Source organism: Anopheles nili, chromosome 2 (assembly GCF_943737925.1).
Source record: "Anopheles nili chromosome 2, idAnoNiliSN_F5_01, whole genome shotgun sequence".
NCBI lineage: Eukaryota > Metazoa > Arthropoda > Insecta > Diptera > Culicidae > Anopheles > Anopheles nili.
The window spans coordinates 29001290-29020317 of NC_071291.1; the positions used below are offsets into that span (position 1 = coordinate 29001290).

Here is a 19028-nt window from a genome sequence, read left to right on the forward strand (position 1 = left end):
TTTCCCTGCTATCGTCGCTGGGCCCGCGTGCTATTCACCGATGTTTGGTTAATTTGGAGATCGATACGATCTTGTCACGCGCTGCTATATCGCGGGATCGACGGTTGATATGACAGCAAAAGCCTCATCTCGTGCCCTTTTTGGCCCGTTGAGCTCCAGCGCGTTTGGTGATCCATGCGCGATCGCACGATAAAGAAACTTTGATATTCTATTTGCAACAATTTGTCGACGGCACACATGCGCGCAACAATAAAAAAAAACCAGCGGTAAGCAGCTCGCGAATCGATCATATCGCTCCGGGAGGAGTCTCTTTTTTTTGTGGCTGCTCGCGATCGAGTTCGCTCGGGGCGGATGTGGCAGCTGGTGAATTCCGTTGAGGTGTCAAAACGTCCTCCAAGCCACCGCGGAAAGCCCTTCACCGAACTTCGCTACCGGCAAATAATTGCTTCGAACGAAGGATCGAGAACGATCGAGCGCGCGTGGACATAAAAACCGCGGCACCTGCACGTGTCGAGTGAGTGGGACAAAAAGTGAGAGGGAATTTCCGGCAGGATCGAAGAACCACCAGAAGGTGCGCATGTTCGGTACGGTATCGATGGTATCGGTAAAAAAAAAACAAACAAATAAAGTTGTCTTATAAAACCATTCGAAGCTACACTACGAAGTTAAACCATACCACCGCAAAGCGTACCGAAACCATCCTGATGTCGCTTGGCAATCGTGCGACGATGGCTCGATGGTTTTCCGTGGAATTAAAACATGCACTTCACAGCCTCAAGTGATCATAATCCAACGCCATAGCCATAGGGGGGTTCGTCGCTTACCGCCCGCCAAGCTCTTGCGTTCGTTCGAAAGTCACTCTGCTCTGACTTTTGTGGTCAGAGGTTCATCGGAACGATCCCAAGTGTGGCATGGCTGACGTTACACACACACATACACATGCTCCTTTCTCCCTGCACTTCGTGATCGCGAGGACGAGGGCAAGGCATCGATCGCTAGTGCCAGTGCGAGAAGCTGCTTAGTCACCGTTTGCTGCTGGTTGCTGCTTGATGCTGCTGCTGGCGTACCTCTCGTTGGTTGTTCTGTGTGGTTTCATCCACCACTCCCGATAGGCCACCTTCGCCCAGTTGGACCAGTTGGAACCGAGGTCCCGTGGCACGATAAGCACATATTTGTATTCATTTCAACGACCATCTTTATTTGTTCTTGGTTACGCTTTCGGTCCTGCATGCTTATACTTCTATATGCTGCTGCTGCTGCTGTCGCTGCCGTTGCGCTGAAGTTGTGATTGTTATGGCAGCCAGCTTTTGTTCGCAAACCCTTCAGCCGGCCCTTCAGTGGGATGCACACGCGCGCTAGAAGCTTACCGAACCGCCGTGACAGAACCGAGCCCACAACAACAGCACGCGATTAAAATTTCACAGTGCGCGATGGGTTCGGTTTTCCGCAATCACACCACATGCGCTCGATGTGGCCTGGTTTTGTGCACTGTCATCCTATCAAACCGAAGGCGCCAGCGGCTTTGGCCCGCCGGGAACGAACTCGAAGCGGTCGAAATCGAGAATTCATCGATCCGACCGATGAATAATGACCGAACCGGTAGATTGAATCAACCGTTTTAGCCGATTTCACGCACAACGTCACGGTGCGTTTCATATCTCTCTCTCTAGCTCTCGCTCTCTATCTCTCACTCCATTCTCACCCATTGCACGCGCTAGCGAGCGTGTTTCACTCGTTTTGTTATGATAAAAATGTCAGCCAATTGATTCACCATCGATTTCTCATTAATTATGCTGCTGGGGTGATGCAGAACCGCGTGGGAAACTTTCGAACCTTTTGAGCGTAACGCAATCACGTGCTTGTCAGTTAGCGTTTGTTGCACACGCCACACGCCTTCAGCCGGATTCCGGCTGTCGGTTGTTGAATCTGAACCCTGACCGGCTGTGTTCGTGCGTTATTAACGTCATCGGGAACGTCCGTCGCGCCGCATATCACTTTACACGAGCTCGCCGTGCAGGCGGTGCAAATTATAGCTCAAACCTCAAACGGCTTGACGGGAGTTGAAAGAAGCGAAAAAAAAACATCCCCCCACTAGTACGCAATGGTATCGAGTGGCAGTCCTGGCAAAAACAACCCCCCACACACACACACACCCACAAACAACATTATTCTGAGCCTCCGAATCCTGACCCAACGGGAACAAGGGAGCTTTTCTCGGTAGCATCTGTTGATTTTGTGGGCCTTTACTGCTTGCTTTTAAGCCGGCGCCGGGCAGGTATCCATAGAAGCCCGCACTGGCAGCCAGGACCTGTCTGGTCAACTGGCCAACCCTCGGGGAGACATACCCGCGTGTGCTCCAAATACCCACCGCCCGGGACAGGTTTCGGTCAACCGCACAACCCACACGGCGTTTGTAACCGATCCTCAACCCGATCGAGCTGCCCGTCAAGCTATTTCCAGCCAATTAAGGCGACACCGCATCCACGGTAGGCTGGACGCGCGGTATGCGCAACCCCTAGGGGGGGGGGGGTGGCAGGAGCAAAACCACGGCATCCCGTCCCCCCCACGGCAAAGGGTGAGATATATGATACGCGCGAACCTTATTAGAAATCGCCCCAATCGGTGGATAAACGGCCGAGCCGACCAACACCAGAAGGCTGTTGCGGCTCTGTTGCGGCTCTGTTGCGGGTTTCCTATTTTTTTTACCCCTCCCATCGCAAAATTCGTGCCCGATCGGGACATTTGAGGGGCTGACCCTTTTTACGCTCGTTTTTCTTGTTGAGCGCAACCGGGCGATCAAACTAAATGAATATTTTCCACCCGAACGGGCAGCTGGAAAATTTACCGCACACGACCGATATTGGGTTACCGTTCTCGGTGTGGAGGAAGTTCCGAACACCGGAGCACCGGTGGCATCGGCGGTATCGATCGCTTTACCCTTGCAGAAGAAGAAAAAGGGGGGTCCAACTGAACGGCACACCAACACGGTTTTGGTCCTTTCACTTTTTCGGCCCCAAAGGGGAGTAGATTTGTGGAGTAGCTAATTTTTCGGACCCCCGGTGCACCGCAAACAAATTGTTTACGAAATGCACCCTCTGATAGAGGGAGTGTGCGAGGGAGAGAGGGAGGGGAGGGGGAGGGGGTGACAAACGCACCCTCAAACGTACCAAGGCGCGTATCGAATGGCTTCGGTTGGCCGATTGATTCCGAGAAATGTGAAGTCAGATCGGACTAATCGCTACTGACGTGATATTCTATCTCCCTTTGCGAATGGGCTCCGCTCGAGCAAATCCATCAATTTATCGTCCTGCGAGGGTACCGCGGGCTTCTGCAAAGCGAATGGCGCAACCGGTGCTGGTCTTTACTTTGTTTCGCGCCACCGACCCTCGGAAGGGTTCACCACCAAAAACGGATACCGAGCCGCTACCGAGCCGCGCAATGGTAGCCCCCGGCAGCGCTCGATGTTAGTGATCCGTTTTCCGCTGATCGGTTTTGTCGTGTTTCGGGAGGTCCGCAAAACTGATCCTTCGTCCAGCTCGATTCGACCGCGACGGAATCGGTACTGACGCTTGTCTGGGGATGGAAGCGTAGAGATGGGGATTGCATCTTCCAATTCGATGATCACTGATCGCCTTTTTAGAGGATCATATTGGGCCACCAGCCAAGCAGCAAAGGAGTTTCACGATCACTTGCACTATCCGACGTTAGGTTGCGATTCGTCGCAAAAAAAAATCAATCAATGACAAATGGACGCTGCGCAACGTCCGCTTCGAGTACGGGAGCTACAAAGTAGGCACAAATTAGGTACTCTACCCGGCACCGTAACTGATCTCGCAACTCGCGTGATTGCATGCACGAGCGTTGAAAAGTGATCGTATCAAATTAGTCATCGATAAAAGCACCTCGCGCGGGGTAAAACCTTTTAAAATGTTGCCCCGTACAGCGGGCCCAAAGGGGTTTAATTACTCCATCCGTTGGTGGTGGTGGCAGTGTACGTGCATTAACGATGCAAATCTGACCGGTGGATAATCAATCATCGTACGAGACGATCAAGCCAGCAGCTGGTGATGATGGTGGAACGTAATAGGGGTACATTCTGGACTCGTACCCGCTGATCGAGACGAGGTCTTAACGCTCGTATCACGGCTTGATCTAGTGGATTAAGTGCACAGTGCGGGGATTCAAAGAGGTGTGCTCTCTGTGGGGTGCGTAAATGCACCTTTGGAGGATTTTCGTTAAACAGATATGAGGATCTAACAATGTATAACAATACGCATGATTCATGTCTTTGACATTCATACCACAGAGAGGGTGAGTTTAAGATCTCCCTCCCGCGTGCAGCAAAAAAAAACACCCAAACTACAGCAACCTTCCAGTAGCCGGTTGAGGTTTGCGATCGTTTTTTTGTTGTGTTTCCATCTTAAGATCACGGCACCACGCTGCCATTGCTTCTGAAATCACTCATCGTCGCCGTGCTCGGCAGGCAGATAAAAGTGCCGACCCGGTGCACTTGAGATCGTGATAGACAAGCACGAAACAACGAGCTCGATGAGGCGCAACGAACGAGACGGAAAAACACAAAAACCTCCAGCTACAAACAACAACCCGAGACCCCTTGCGGCAAACTCGCACGGTGTGGTGTAAGTGTTCCAAGCCACGGATAAATATAGAAGGAACCACTCGACGCTCACGCCGACTTGACGCAGCAAGATGCCATGAACGAGCCATGACTCCCGAGCTACGAGATGGGAAGCTTTTCCGTTTCGGGCTTCAAGATGTCTGCGATTTTGCCCCCAAAGTTGCCCTCCGACAGAGTCGTGCAAAAAGATACATCGTCTGTGCGGATGAGCGGTGCGATTGCTCGATCAAAGCAGGCCAGAATTGTTTCTAGTGGCACTTCTTAGCGACGGTTGGTTGCTGGAACACACAGACTTCTTTCTGGAAGCCCTACCAAAACTCGGTAGCCGATAGCTCAGACCGATCCGCGTTATCCCACCAATTAAAGCCACATCGCACATGGACCGAAACGCAAACCAAACAATCGGCCACGCACAGATTCCTGGCCCTTTCTGGCTGACGTTAATGAGCAGCTTGCCATTGATTGCTCTATTGAGCCTGGCCATTACAGCCCGGATACAGCAGGATAGGTGCCTTGATCGTGTGGTGTTTGTTTGGCCACCACTGTCACCCGAAATCGAGCTGTCACGTGCCATGAAGCGAGACGAGAACGCGAGAGAGACCACAAAAACCGGTAATGTCTTCATCAGAAGGTGATTAGTGGAAATCGCCACCTATTGGAACGCCCCTGCCGGGAACTTGGCGAGGAAAAGCTGGAAATCTCCCGTTCCTCGGAGGTGATCTGGCTCGTTTGACTCGAATTCACACAACCTGGGGAAAAAAGGGAATTAGCACCGAAGCCGTACGGTTTGCTGGGAAAGCAACGATCAAAAATGGCCCAATGTCTCCGGGCGGCGTTCCCTTGGTGTTAATCTCTTACACGGCCTTTTGGGAAGGGACCGCAATGTGTGCTGCAGCTGTGGAAAAAGCGAAGGGATAAACGTGTTTTGCGGATTCCATTTTGAGGGAACTGCCTCACTGATGTTGACACATATTTTCGCACTTCCGGATTATCGGCAGAAAGAAGCGCACAGAATGCGACAATGTTTAAGTTTATTATTGAACTTTAAACCCCCCTTTAATATGTCTCTTTCTCCCTCGTACTAATGGGGGGGAAAAGCTCAACCAACTAAAACGCAACCAAACGCAACGTAATGGCACAAATTAAATGGCAACGTAATGGCCCAAACTCTGATGCGCTATGATATCACACTCCACCAAACCGCTTATTATAATTTTAGGCTTTGTCACCGATATGCAACCGGCGCTCACAACCATTAACCGTCCGCTTCGTGGGCCTGAAACAACGCGTCCCTAATGGCCACCCATTGCACCATAACGTCCATCTTGCGGCGACCCCTCAACCCATCTGATTACACAACAAAAAAAAAATAACGCAAGGTTTCGTCCTGCTGCACCGGTGTTGATCGCACATTACACCCATAATCAAGTGGTGTTGCCTGCGGCGAACGGCAATAATAACGCCTAATACCTGCATGGAAGCGATGGAGCAGACCATCGGCTCGCGCCTAATGGGGCTTAATGTTTGGCAAAGTTTGGCGTGTTCCTGGCCCGGATGTCCTGTGGCTTCGCATGGGGTTTCACAATGCAGTTGCGAACGGAACCGGACGACTACGTGCCCGCTGGGCAGCTAAGTGTCAGAACCATTATCATTAGCGCGAGATGTGCGAAATGCGCGCGAACCGAATTCACACTGGCAAGGGCTTTTCAAATGTGGTGCGCAAAAGGGCGCTGGAAAAGCAGAATGGTGAAAAGGAAAAATGCAGCGCAAGAATTACATTACATGCACAACACTCCTTGCGCGGTGAGTGATGTTTTGAAAACTTTCCAAACACACTTTCCACAACATCCGACGCCGGTTTGATAACTTAAAACGCAAACAAATCGCAATAAAAGGTTCTCTCCATTTCGGCTAATCCCCCGCCTGAGAGTTGCTTTTGTGAACCATTTCGCCCGTCCCAGTCCCAGATCAAACAAACTCAAACATCAAGCGACTAACGCACGTCGTTTTGCCCCATTTGACGTGGAACAAAAAACGGACGCTAATGATCGCCACTCAAAATGCGGCTTTAAAACTACATTGTGTTGTATGTGTGTGTGCGAGTGTGTGTGTTTTTTTTGTTTTACTTTCCTTCGTGCCACTACCTACAGCGTCCTACCGCAAGCTCATCAAAGCTCCAAGGTTCGTTGAACATTTTATGAGGTCCTTAGCACGTACGCAAACACCTTCCAGAATGGGGCAACAACAACAACAACATAAAAAACAAAACCTTCTCCCTCTCACAATCACTCACTCATACACCCGCATGCGTGCATGTTGCACCAGCCGGACGAATGGATGCGTTACAAATCGCTAAAGCTTCATTTGCGGCAACTAATGAAAAGGTTTCATGCCCCAGAAATATTAAAATATCAGCCCACGGGCGCGTCGTACCATCGAGAGGGACACAAAACCCAACCCCATAGTCCTTCGAACGTACAGACTTGGTGCAGACTCCCCGAACGCGATGGATGGGGGTGTCCTCATTTGTCTGCACCCTTCCAGGGTTCCCTTTGGAACTGCAGCAGCCGCACGGATGTCTAATGACTTTCGGCCGAATTTTCACGCTCGTCGCGGGCGTAAACAACCGAAAGCGCACCCAACACCGGCCGTTATGCAGTTATCGGTTCCGTTTTATGTTCTGCGGCCCCCGGCCCCAGCGGCCAGAGCGCGAGTGCAGATGAACGAGAAAAAAAAGGCTCGTAAAATAAACGCACGGTCAACGAAAGCGATGCTTCATCGTTCGCTGGTGCTGAGGAATTCCACAGCTTTCAAAGTAAGTTGTCATAAACGTTTACGGGGCGGGAAGGATCCAGCCTCGGGATGGCCAGGCATGGCTAAGGCATTAAAAAAAAAAGAAACAAATGTCCGTTTCGCGAGCCTTTTCCGCGATTTCGTTCCAGCTAACGCACCGGAACGGGCCCGGCCCCGGAGTGATGTGGAATTAATTAGCGCGCTTAATTATCGATACTGTGTTGGACAGACGCGGCCAGCACCTCGATCCCGCGTGGAGGTCTTCCATCCCGAGGACTTCCTTCACACACAGCTAGAACATCCCGCTAAACCGTGGCCACGTTCAAAGGCGCCACGGTCGTCGAAGAAACGGTCCTTTAGCACTCCACGGGATATCGAACTCCACCGGGACCGGGCACAGAAGCTGTCAACAGCAGCCCTACGAGGCGCTCCGTAGAACCTGTTCGCCAGGTTGACCAGAAAACAATGAAAAATAATTGAAAAGACACATAAAAGTTCGCCACACCGACGCTCGGCATGCATTATGCATGAGTGTTGATATTTTTGCTCCACCAAATCGGGGCGCCCAAGCGCATCCATCCACCGGTAGGACGCCAGGCTGGACGAGAATTATGATGACGACTATTATTTCATCGTTCCAGCGAAAGCGAGGGCCCGCACACGCCTGCCCATAAACCGACCGGTCAATTATGAGATGTGGAGCAATTATAGCTTTACCTCATTAGGAGTACCGGGCGCGGTATGGGACTCCGGCAATACTTGGTTGGTTGGTTGGTTTGCAGCCGCACGATCCCGGTTTGGCAGGATGTTTTGCGACACTTTCGGTAGCCGGGAATGTCTGCCAGCTCGCCAGCTTCCATATGCGTTTTATAGTACCCGGCTTCGGCTTCGGTGTGCACGCCGCAGTGTATGAATGGTATGAATGTCGCAGCATAGCTCTAGTGGACTCGATAATTAGTAGTCGTCGTCTGGTTTTTGCTCAAGGAGCAGCATAATTGTGCGTCGTAATTGGGCATGCCTTTTGCGGTGGCTCAAAGAATGCCACCCATGGCCACGGTATCGATGGCTACGTGCTGTTTTGCTGGTGCAAAGTAGGAGCTACGCTACGATCGGTGTACGGATTGCAAAATGTGGGTAATCAAATGGGTGGTTTAGTGTTACACTTTAAAGAGTGCTGTTTATTCCCTCTATGAGATAGCAAGAAACTTAATTTTGCATTAAATGCACACCGAAAGCCGTTAGGTCATTTTAGAAATCGCTTATTGCATTGAAAGCAAAGATGTTTTGACAGACAATAACGGGCGCAACTTTATTGAAATGCCACAATTATGCTCCATATCCCGTTTAGTATTATGTTTCAGTTGAAAAAGGGAATGTTTCAGTTGGTTACTGAATGTATAACCTGACACCCAAAGCAAACAAGCCACCGGGTGCCGTTTCCGTGGACGGATCGCAATTGATCGCATCATTCCCGGCCACAGTGGGGCCAGCAATCCGGCATTTTAAAACTCGCTAAATTACCAATTGAGCTCGATTAAATGCAAGATCACCGTCGACCAATGGCAGCAGATGGACGTAGTCGAAGAAGGAACAAAAAAATAAGCGTACAAACACAAAAAAACGGAGAAAACCAACCACTGCGCATCCCAATCACGCGTGCGAACGCAAGCATCGCTTCCCGGCTATGAGTTGTTGGTCGATTCAATTAACGTTGGTTGCGAACGTCATGCAGGGCAGAAGTGCACCAGTGCACGGGATGTTAGTAAACCACGTCCGTGCAAATGCGCGAGTTTCGCAATTGACATACGTGAGCTACGAACCGATTCCTTTATCGTACAGTCATGGGAGTCGTGGAGCAACGGAAAGTCACCCAATTACTCGACACAGACCTGCCTCGAGGCGAGGCATCGATGCATATTCCGGTGCATTTTCTCCGCACATATTGCGCTGATCAACGGGTTTACTGCCGTAGAATGGACATTCAATTTACCACAGCTTCGACTCCCAGGTTCACTCGACACGGTTTTTTTCTCGGTATCTCTTCACTATCCCACAGGTCGATGAGTAATGATTAAGTGACCGGAGAACCCTTACGTGCGGACCAATTCCAGTGATTATCCATCCAGATTGCACCCGGCCAGGGGTCGTGGACTTTGCCCCAAAAAAAAACTACCCAAAGCCCGAGCGAAGGATTTGTAGGACAGGAAAAATCAAAATAACAACAGCAAAACACGCATATACAGTTAATGGTCAATCTTCATAAATTTGAATACTAATAATTCCATGAGAAAATTGCCACAGGCTGAACACGCTTTAGAGTGTGTGTTCTTCTTCTTCTACTACTTTTTCGTTCAACTCCTTCTTCTTAATGGCCGGAAGGAAAGCTCGAAAGCTCGCTCCATCCCCCCATAAACGAGCGTCCCGCACGGACACGATGGCAGCGCAGATAGCTTTCCCGGGGGTTCCCCGGTAGCACTTCGGGCAGCTCGCACGGATGAGGGAAAAATCTCTTAAAACGATAGCTTGTTTAGATTATAGCATTTAATGAGTGCGGGCATTTTCAACGCAAGCGCAAACATCCACCGTCATCGTTCGGACGTCGTTATTATCGCGTCATCGCGCTTCTCACTCGCTCACCCGAAAGGGCAGTCCAGAAAGGGCGGATGGTTGATGGCGGTCCCCGAGGTCGTGTAACTTCAGCCTTCTTTTCTTTTTTTGTTATCTTAACTACTGCTCTGTGGCCTCCGCTCGAGAGGTTAACCGAGAGCTAGCTAATCCATGTGACCCGACACGGTGGCGATGCAAAATTAGCGTTCCAAAGAGCTGCCAAAGTGAGCCCACCACTAGCGAAAAAGAAAAAAAAGGGGTGTAATTTTCCCCCTGCGAAACTGCCGGCGTGATAAACATCGCAAAATGGCAAAATATAAAACAAAACAATCGAACATAAACAACGCAATCAATCCATCATCGCGCTCTCGCTGCGTGTGGCTGTGCATTGCGATGGTTGACGTGGTTTGGTTTTGTTGGCATCGAAAATTAATTCAACCGCACGATTGGCTCATCCCCAATGCTCTGGAGGGTGACTCATTCCTGTAGCTGTGGGCGCGAGAAGCGAAAAAGAAAACCCACTCGCAGACAGGCGCAATTCGGCAGGAATCCCATGCCTTTCACAGCGCGTTAACACGCGTTTACATCTTCATTTCTTTCTCGCGTGCGCTCTCTCTTTCTCTTTCGTAGGGCTTTCCTTCACTGCAACCCAAAAACGGATAGTTCTGATATCGAAGATCTCGCCCATCCCTGTGGTTCGCTTCTTCCATTTTAATCGTTCTTTTCGGCCACGATCTCCCACCGCGCCACCCGTACGCCCAAAACTCCTCGGCTCCCAGGGGATGAGTTTCAAGATTTTAGAAATCCCAAACCCCTCCGAAGTGGGCCGGAGATGGGTAAATTGCCAAACCCAACGCGAGACGAGGCACACCCCGAAAAAAAAACCTCCACCGCACGGGGCTGGCGATCTGCCAGTAATTCAGAAGCTATTTCCAATCAATTATGCTACACAAAATTGAGCTGTTGAAGAGTACAAACAAGCCAACAAAAGGTGAATTAAGCTGGGCGCGCGAGAAGCGAACCCCGTACGCCTGAACCTGGGCCTCCGTTCGAGCGATGGGTTCGAAGCCTTAAATGCCAGCTTTTGTGGCCACGGACGAGACCTCGGTGACTGTGAGTGGAACCATTCGCACGCCACCCGAGTATCGGTTCGACCATCTTTGGCCATCTCGGGAGCCATGAATGAAGCTCCCATCAATACCTATCATCCTGATAGTGGATCGAGTGGAGATGGGGGAGAAAAATGGGCATTCCGATGGGGGTAGAGATGGACTTTTCGCGCGGGACCTGCCCGAAATATTAAAACGCCCTCCGGGCATCTCGCAACCGTTGTCGTGTGCGAACTTTCACGTTCACTCTCGTCATCGAACGAGCGCCGATCAATGGCGCTCTACTAAAGCTCCAGAGGGTGTGTGCACTTTTGAAACTTCCCCATTAGCGATCCACTGATGGATCCGAAGTTTTGGCTGGCAAAATCGCTGTTACCAATAATGATAACCAAAAGTGAAAGCCACATGAAAGACGGCAATTGGGAGCGGTTTGTTAACGTCTCGGATAACGCTTTACTTGCTGTAAACAGCCATCGTAGCAGAATGCAATCACGATGGTGCAGGAATGCGTTAATCCCGACGACTCGGCCCCGGGGCACCTATTAGTGCAGGTTCGTCGCTTGTGGTTTAACCACAAATCACCATAATAATGCACAATCAAAACAACGTCACTCGGTCACAAGCAAGCCCACGTTGGACGTGGTAGTGCGTAAAATTCAAACCCCCCGGTTGCAGGTAACACAGGTAGCAATGATCTACATTTCCCCGAGACCCGACGTCCATTCACGGAAAAGCGTTTCCGTAGGCAGCAGGGATGACGATCGATCGATCGAACCCCGGTGAGCCCGGTAATGAGCCGTAAAGCTGCCCTAATAGTCACAATATTTACTGGACGAAACTAGCCCTAATCCCCGGGCTTTCCCAAAACATTCCACCCTTCGCCATTCGCCCCTTCGCGTCGTGCGGGCTGACCTGAGGATTGCGGATTTTGAGACGGTCATCGGTTCAGCTCCCGGACGTTCCCGACAGTGAGGCTTCTGAACGGTTTCCTGCCTACCTAGGCTTGCAGCAGCAGTGGTACCGACGGCGGCAGTATAATAGCCGAGATTAGCAAATGGCACAAGTCACCGGTGACCGGGAACGAGGAGGGTTGGTTTTCCGCACCCCCGAAGGGCGAGGGTGTGAATGATTTGCGGTTTTTCGGCACAGGCCGAAGCCAAAACTCCGGAGCCATGAATAAACAACACCTTTTAGCTAATGCCCGTCGCCAATGGTAACGGGGTATGGTTGCTGTGAATGCGAAATGAAACTGGGAATGCGTTGGACACTTTTATGGCATGCTATGGTTGATTCGGTGCATTAGCCGGCGGTAGAACCAAAAATGTGGATTTATTAGAATATTACTTTTGCACTGATATCTAGAATGATTAGAACAGGGCTGCAACAACGCCACATTAAACATTCGATCGAATCTTTCTTCTTTTATTTCAATTTACGAATCTCTCCAGTCCCACATATTTCCCAAACAACACGAAAATCACGCTTTCGACAATTCTAAAGCCCTAAATATCTCATTCCCGCACACCCGAGTGTTGGCGAGGAATACGAGAATTGACTAATGATTCATCAAGCTGTTAATTATGCACGATGTGATTAAAATGGGACACTTCTTTGCATTTACATTCCCTATGCCCTGCTGCGCTTTGGAAAATCACTTCGTCCACGAATAGCAACAAACGAAACAAAAAATCAGAGACGCTTTTGGTCTTACTAACTTGTTAATGAACCTTTCCGGAACGCAGCCGGGGGATGTTTGCACTACTCCACGAGTTATTTACCAAACCCCCAGCGCGGAGGAGGATGTCCAGCAACGACGAAGCCTCGGAGAGTTGATAATATATATGTTTTTTTTTGTCAACTCCTAACAAAAGTATGCCCGCTTTTGTTTAGAATGTCTGCTCATGTTCGCACGCTGTAGCTTCAGCTCCAGCTCGCATTGTGATGAACGTTATTTTATAGTTTCGGCTCATACTTGCCATGGACAAAGACGATGCAGATCATGTCCATGTCACATTACAACACCCAAACAACTAAAACATACCCCCAACCCAAGGGGGGTGGCGATGGCTTTCAGGAATGATTTCATTTCGCACACACACACACACCCCACCGGACAGCTGTGTTAAAGCAGCAATCCATTTGGCTGAAACAACATTTGCGTTATTTTATTTTTTTTCTCTATTTTATTTTCCTTCCATCCGCTAGTTCACTCCACCCAACGTTCAACTGTCACCGGGGCAGAGAGCCCGGCAAAAGTTTCACCCCGCGTGGGAATGAAAACGAAATTCAATTATACTCATTTGCACATTTTGCCGGTCCGGTTAAGACTCCCAAAACCACCCAAAACGGTCAGTGGGATATTTTTTTAGCCCATTTTTTGTGTGCCCACCGTTTGTTGGTGTGTCTGCCTCGAGAACGAGAAGCGCCTTTTTGTTTCACGTCATTTTGGAGCGATTCTCTCGAGCTGCCATCAGCGAAACCTTGCTCCGCTCGTCGGACAATAGACGGCAAATGATAATTAGGCAGTTATTTTGTGCACTATTTTATTTTTCAAGAAAAGTAAAAAAAGCCCCAAGTGCAGGGTTCGGGCGCATTTTTATGTTCGAATTGTTGGAAAGTTTTTAAATCTTCTTATAAGTTTTGTACGACAATAGGTACCGAGAAATGGCGGATTCAGAAATGAACAAACGGAGAAAGGATTTCGTTTTGCCATGCAACAACAACCAGTTCGAGTATCCCATTATTTATCGAATACCTTTAAGAAGCACAGAGACACAAATCGGGAGCTTGCCGGAACGATTCCCAAAACCTCATATATCCTGGTCCAGCAGCTAGGGAAACGTCCATCTAGCTGTCCAATTTTGCTCTTCGCAAGCATGTCCTGTTAGTCATGACCACTCGCGTCACACACGCGCAAAAAAAAATCCCACCTAGTATGTCCTGTTGCAGTGACGCTTTCGGCCAAAAGAAGTCATAAAAAAATCGACCAAAAAAAAATGAGAGGAACTGAAACCCACGACTTACCTATTTTTCGCTGCCGCCGCACGGTCCCGCTGGCGTCGGTTTTTAAACCAATTTCCCACCTGCGTCGGGGTGAGTCCGGTCGCCTGGGCCAACTCTCGCTTCTTCGTCGGGTTCGGATACGGATCCTGGAGGTACCATTCGCGCAGCAAACTGCGCGTCCGCTCCTTGAAGCAGTGCGTCTTCTGCTCACCGTCCCAGATCGTACGCGGGAGCGGAAATTTCTTCCGGACGCGATACTTATCGACGGGTCCTGGCGACGGTCACCCGGTCCGTTGGGTCGTGTGTGGACGGTTTGGTGTTTTTTTGAACACGATGGTTTTTTTTCGTTGTTGTTGTTGTTGTTGTTCCCCCAATGGCCGTATCCGGTCCGGACGGATATTGAGTCCACGAGGACCAAGGACGATGTCGCGACCGTTTGCACCGGTAGTCAAATCAAGCACGGTTCCCGGTACGCCGGTGTGGGGGTAAAATGGGTGGAGATCACCGAACCGAGAAGCAGAACGAGAAGAGAATGAACAAATTATTACTTTTTTGCACGGGCGACTCCGAAGAAGCGGTTTCGTGTGTCAAGCCGTTGGGTGGACGAACAAAAAAACATGTATAACAACCGGAAAACCTATCCGCAAGCGTCCTGGAAGCGTCCTTTCGCACTTTCGCGAACCATTCGCGACCGTTCGGAGTTTGTTCCTATTTCTTGCTCGTTGTGCCTAACGGACGATGATACTTTTCGTTCGGTGGCTATCTTTGGCGATGGGTAGAAGAAAAAAACATTGAGCTGCCGCCAGGATGCCCCTGTCAGGATGTCGAAGCAAGGAAATCAGGCAAACCAATCGTTCAACTTCATCCGGCCGACGACGGTTGCAAAGGGATGTAAAAAAAAGTACTACATCCGTTAGCGTACTTTGCGAGCGAGACGATAGAGCGTAGAGAAAGGTTTAACTTCGTCGTCGTCGAGCGCAAAAATGACTGGGCCAGGTATAATGTCATTAATTGCTTGAACTGTGATTCACTTCAAGTTTGAAAAATCGATGAGAAAAGAAATGCGAATATTCCCGGTAGCTGTTCGTAACTCAAACGATCCGTTTACTTTCCAACAGCTATTTGAAACAGTTGTATTTACACAGTTTGAAAACCTCATGCTCTATTTAAATGCGTTCATTTTGCAGACTCTTATTAGCGTGAACGTTCACTCTTGCCATTTGTAAAGCAAACGTGCTCTGTATCATCAAGGCCACGCAAATGTTATCAGGCTGCAGCATAATGCTAGCTAATGCTCACCTAACAGTGCTCATCATCACTGCAATTAAGCTACTACACCATCCTATATACCTGTCCTTTCCGTTGACCATTAATCTAATGAGTAGGGCGTGCAATTATTCCCCTGCAGATGAATGACAGGAATAAAGAGCTCCCGCTATTACCTCACAGTCTCGCAATGGTTGGTCACTTTGGTGCTTAATTTCACTTTCACGTTTCACAAACCCGACTGACAAACCAACATTCAAACCGTGGCTTATCGCTCCCACTTCCAGCAGGAATACACACAATCATGCTTACCCAGCGGTCGTCCTCGCAGCTTCTCCGCCTCGTGGTAGTGCGCCTCGAGCCACATGGCCTGCAGCTTGCCGTGGGACGTTTTCGTGAACTTGTGCCGTTCCAATATCGAGTACAGCTCACTGTGGGAAGAGAAAGGCAGAGTTCAATGAATCGAATGCTGCTAACTTTAATGCGTTTTTTTTTCAACAGTTTACACCGTGGACTCCATGACGTCCTAGCTGTATCTTTTTGTATCCTTCTTCTAAACACTCGGCTTTCGCTGGCTCGCTAAATTACGTTCGAATCCCAACACAGACACCCAAAATCGATCTCAACTCGACGCCGTACTCCCAAACAAAATTACGAAGCGTGTGTTTATAAGCAGAGATAAATTACAATTACCGCCGTCAGGGGGCGATTAGGTGCGCACGATCGTTGCGCTGCCCACATGCTTCGTGTGTATCATTTTCTTTGGCACATTGCTGTGCCGGAAAATGCTCCCGCGGAGGAGAAAAGGGGCAACCGCAATCGAACTCCCGGATCGACGGCCACCGGAAAATACCGTGCTGCAAACAATTCGCGTACGCGGGTCTGGCTTAACTGGCTAATTAAATTATTTATCCAAAATTGAGCTTCCCCACCGTGCCCGCGCGTTTGCTTAACCTTTCGCCGAGGCAAACCGTCTGGCCACACGTTTCACACCGGATCGAGCTCAGCACAGCCGTCGTTTCTGGTGCGGAAGTGATCGGTCCGGCTTCCGAAACGGCTTCCACCGTCAACTGCGGGAGATCATGCGCCGTACCTTCGTACGGGCAGGGGCAAGGAAATGGTAATCTTCCGATTTGGAGATCATTATTACAAATTTCGTTCTCCGCTGCTCGCTTCTTCCACCCGGATCGACGCCGTTCTGGCGATCTATCGATCGAAACGAAATGATTGGAGCTCGAAATTGATCGATTATCGATACATCCCCCCCCCTCATTCGGGTGAGGGCCGTTTCTGGTGTACTGCTGCACGCCAGCGTGGCTCATTTCTCTCGTAAATTATCCGCCCGCAGGCGTTGTCCACCGTGGGGTGTTTTTCTTTTCGTTTTTTTTTTGCATTCGTCTCTACCCGTGGTTGATCGATCGGAAAGGAAACCGATCGTAGGCTGGGTGATTTTCCCCAACAACAGCAACAAAAAGGCGATCTTACAGTCGGAATTTGATTTTCTTTCTAACCACCCCTATCTCGACATGGATACCACACTATCGGGTTGGCAGGATCGGTTCAACCACGGGCGCACGGGCGCAATGATTTAATTTGCTCATTTTCTGTGCCTGCAGCAGCGGTGGTGCAAAATATTTAATGCGAAATAATCGAGTGATTTTGCGCCCAATCCCCTATTATTTGCTAGCGCCAGCTTGGAGATATCCACAGCCGTAGGCAATTTGCCGTTCAATTTCACACAGGGTATATTTGTTTTTGGAGCACTAATCGCGCTGCTTTAGAAATAACGCAATTTTGCCCAAATGCAACACATTCGTTTGCTTCTTCGCGATCAACAAACGATGATCGCGTGCGTGTTTTCCCTTGGGCGATGTTCGAGATGAACCGTTTTGGGTTATCCGTTGCCCACGTGGCCACTTGCGTGTCCGCTTACGTCCGCGCGTCAGTAAATTCTCTCCGCCCACACATTGACAACCGGAACGAAAAACCTACCGAAAATGGCCAGTGTGATAGGCGACGATGGCTCGCGCCCTCAGCACGGCCTCGGAGCGATCAAGCTCCGTCACATTCGGGTGGGCCACCGGCAGGCTCCAGAGGAACCGGGCCAGCCGCTCGATGTCGCCGGATTCCTCCAGCGTTTCGCAGACGGTCGCGACCTGCGACGCGGTGAAGTTAAGCGTCGGTAAGGCAAAGAGTGGGCTCGGGGCGAGGATCGGGTGCGGTTGTACCGGTGGTGCCGGGTGCGGAGGATTGCCAGATCCTCCCGTCGGTGGCCCGACGGCCATGGATGGTTGTCTGACCACCGCCAGATTGTTGGTGTTTGGCGCAATTTTGGCGCGTTAATCCGCGGCCGCCGTGCTGTCGTTGGTCCCGATTCAGAGCACGCGTGTGTGAGAGAGAGAGATGGAGTGTCAGGCTAACGCACAGGACGACAGGCTTCCTGTAGCGATCGAACGATCGAGAACAATTTGCACCATCCACAACCGCACGCGTGTTCACGAGGTATTTGTTTTGCTTTCTTCACGTGCTTTCACTTGCAATTGCACACGCACCCTCGAAGGGGGGCACACAACACACAGGCACTGTTGTTTCTTCTGCTTCTTTTCGCTCGCCTCCCTTTATTAAACTATCGTCAATCCAACCACCCCTAGGAAGTACACGAACAATCCTACAATGGGCACAAAGCGCCCCAACCACAGCATCGCATTAGAGAACCGCACTTTTCACCTGCTAAACTCGCGGCCTCACAAAATGCACCATTCGTTTCTCTGCCCACGTCGCGACACTTCTCACGATAGCGGTTTTTTCTTTCATTGCACCCGCGCGGCGTACGCTAAGACACTTGGTTTTTCGTTTCCTTTTCCTTTTCTACGCACCACCCTCAGTCAGTTAACGACGGACCCATACCCAGGTGGTTGCACTTGTGACCCAAACGCACGGCCATCCGTCAAAGGGCAGCTCTGGGGCGCCCCAAAAACATGCCCATAAAAATCGCCGCCGGTAAACTGGCAAACTGGCAAACTCGGAACCGCAGCACGCGCTACCTATCACTATCACGTTTCGACATCGCAAACACTTCTAGACGAGCGCACACGCAACCGTTCCTGCGATTTGCGAGTTTTTCGCAAACGTTCGCAAATTTTCCACGCGCACCAAAAATACCCCCAACAAACGCGTCGAACGAACGCGATACCACACGCGCGCGCCAACGCCTGAAACCGAAGCGAAGCGAACGAACCGAGCGCACCGTGTAAACGCAACGCAATCACCGTCCGAGCAGGGAGCGAATGAGAATGAAAACTCCCAGAACGGTGCCGCGCGGTGTGAGATGAAGGTTCAGCCTCCTGGACTGGTGTTTCGGCCGCGCGAGAGAGTGTGCGTACGCGAGATGATGGGATGCTGGTTGGTTGGTGCGCTTGGATGCGCTGACGCTTGCCCACTGACAGGACAGGGTTTGTAAACACGCTCTCCGGAGCTTTTTCTTCGCTGCCGTTTCGCGTTTTGTTTTACCTCGCGCCCCTTGCCGTGCGGCTATTGTACCAGGTTGGCCCCCTCGGCTTCTAATAGGGTGTATTTATTTTGACACGCTCAATCCGTGCGCTCTCGCGTCC

At 50.4% G+C, this 19028-nt stretch overlaps 1 protein-coding gene across 1 annotated transcript in view; it reads right to left on the reverse strand.

Moving 5' to 3' along the window:
* Positions 1 to 17702, reverse strand: part of LOC128730632 (protein Optix) — a 46878-nt gene extending 29176 nt beyond the window's left edge. Inside the window, exons 1-3 of the mRNA XM_053823708.1 lie at positions 17410 to 17702; positions 15730 to 15848; positions 14173 to 14422 (exon numbers count right to left, since the gene is read on the reverse strand). Of these exons, the coding sequence (XP_053679683.1) occupies positions 14173 to 14422; positions 15730 to 15848; positions 17410 to 17702 (662 nt within the window). The remainder of the gene's footprint in view (positions 1 to 14172; positions 14423 to 15729; positions 15849 to 17409) is intronic.
* Between the last annotated feature and the right edge of the window lie 1326 nt (positions 17703 to 19028).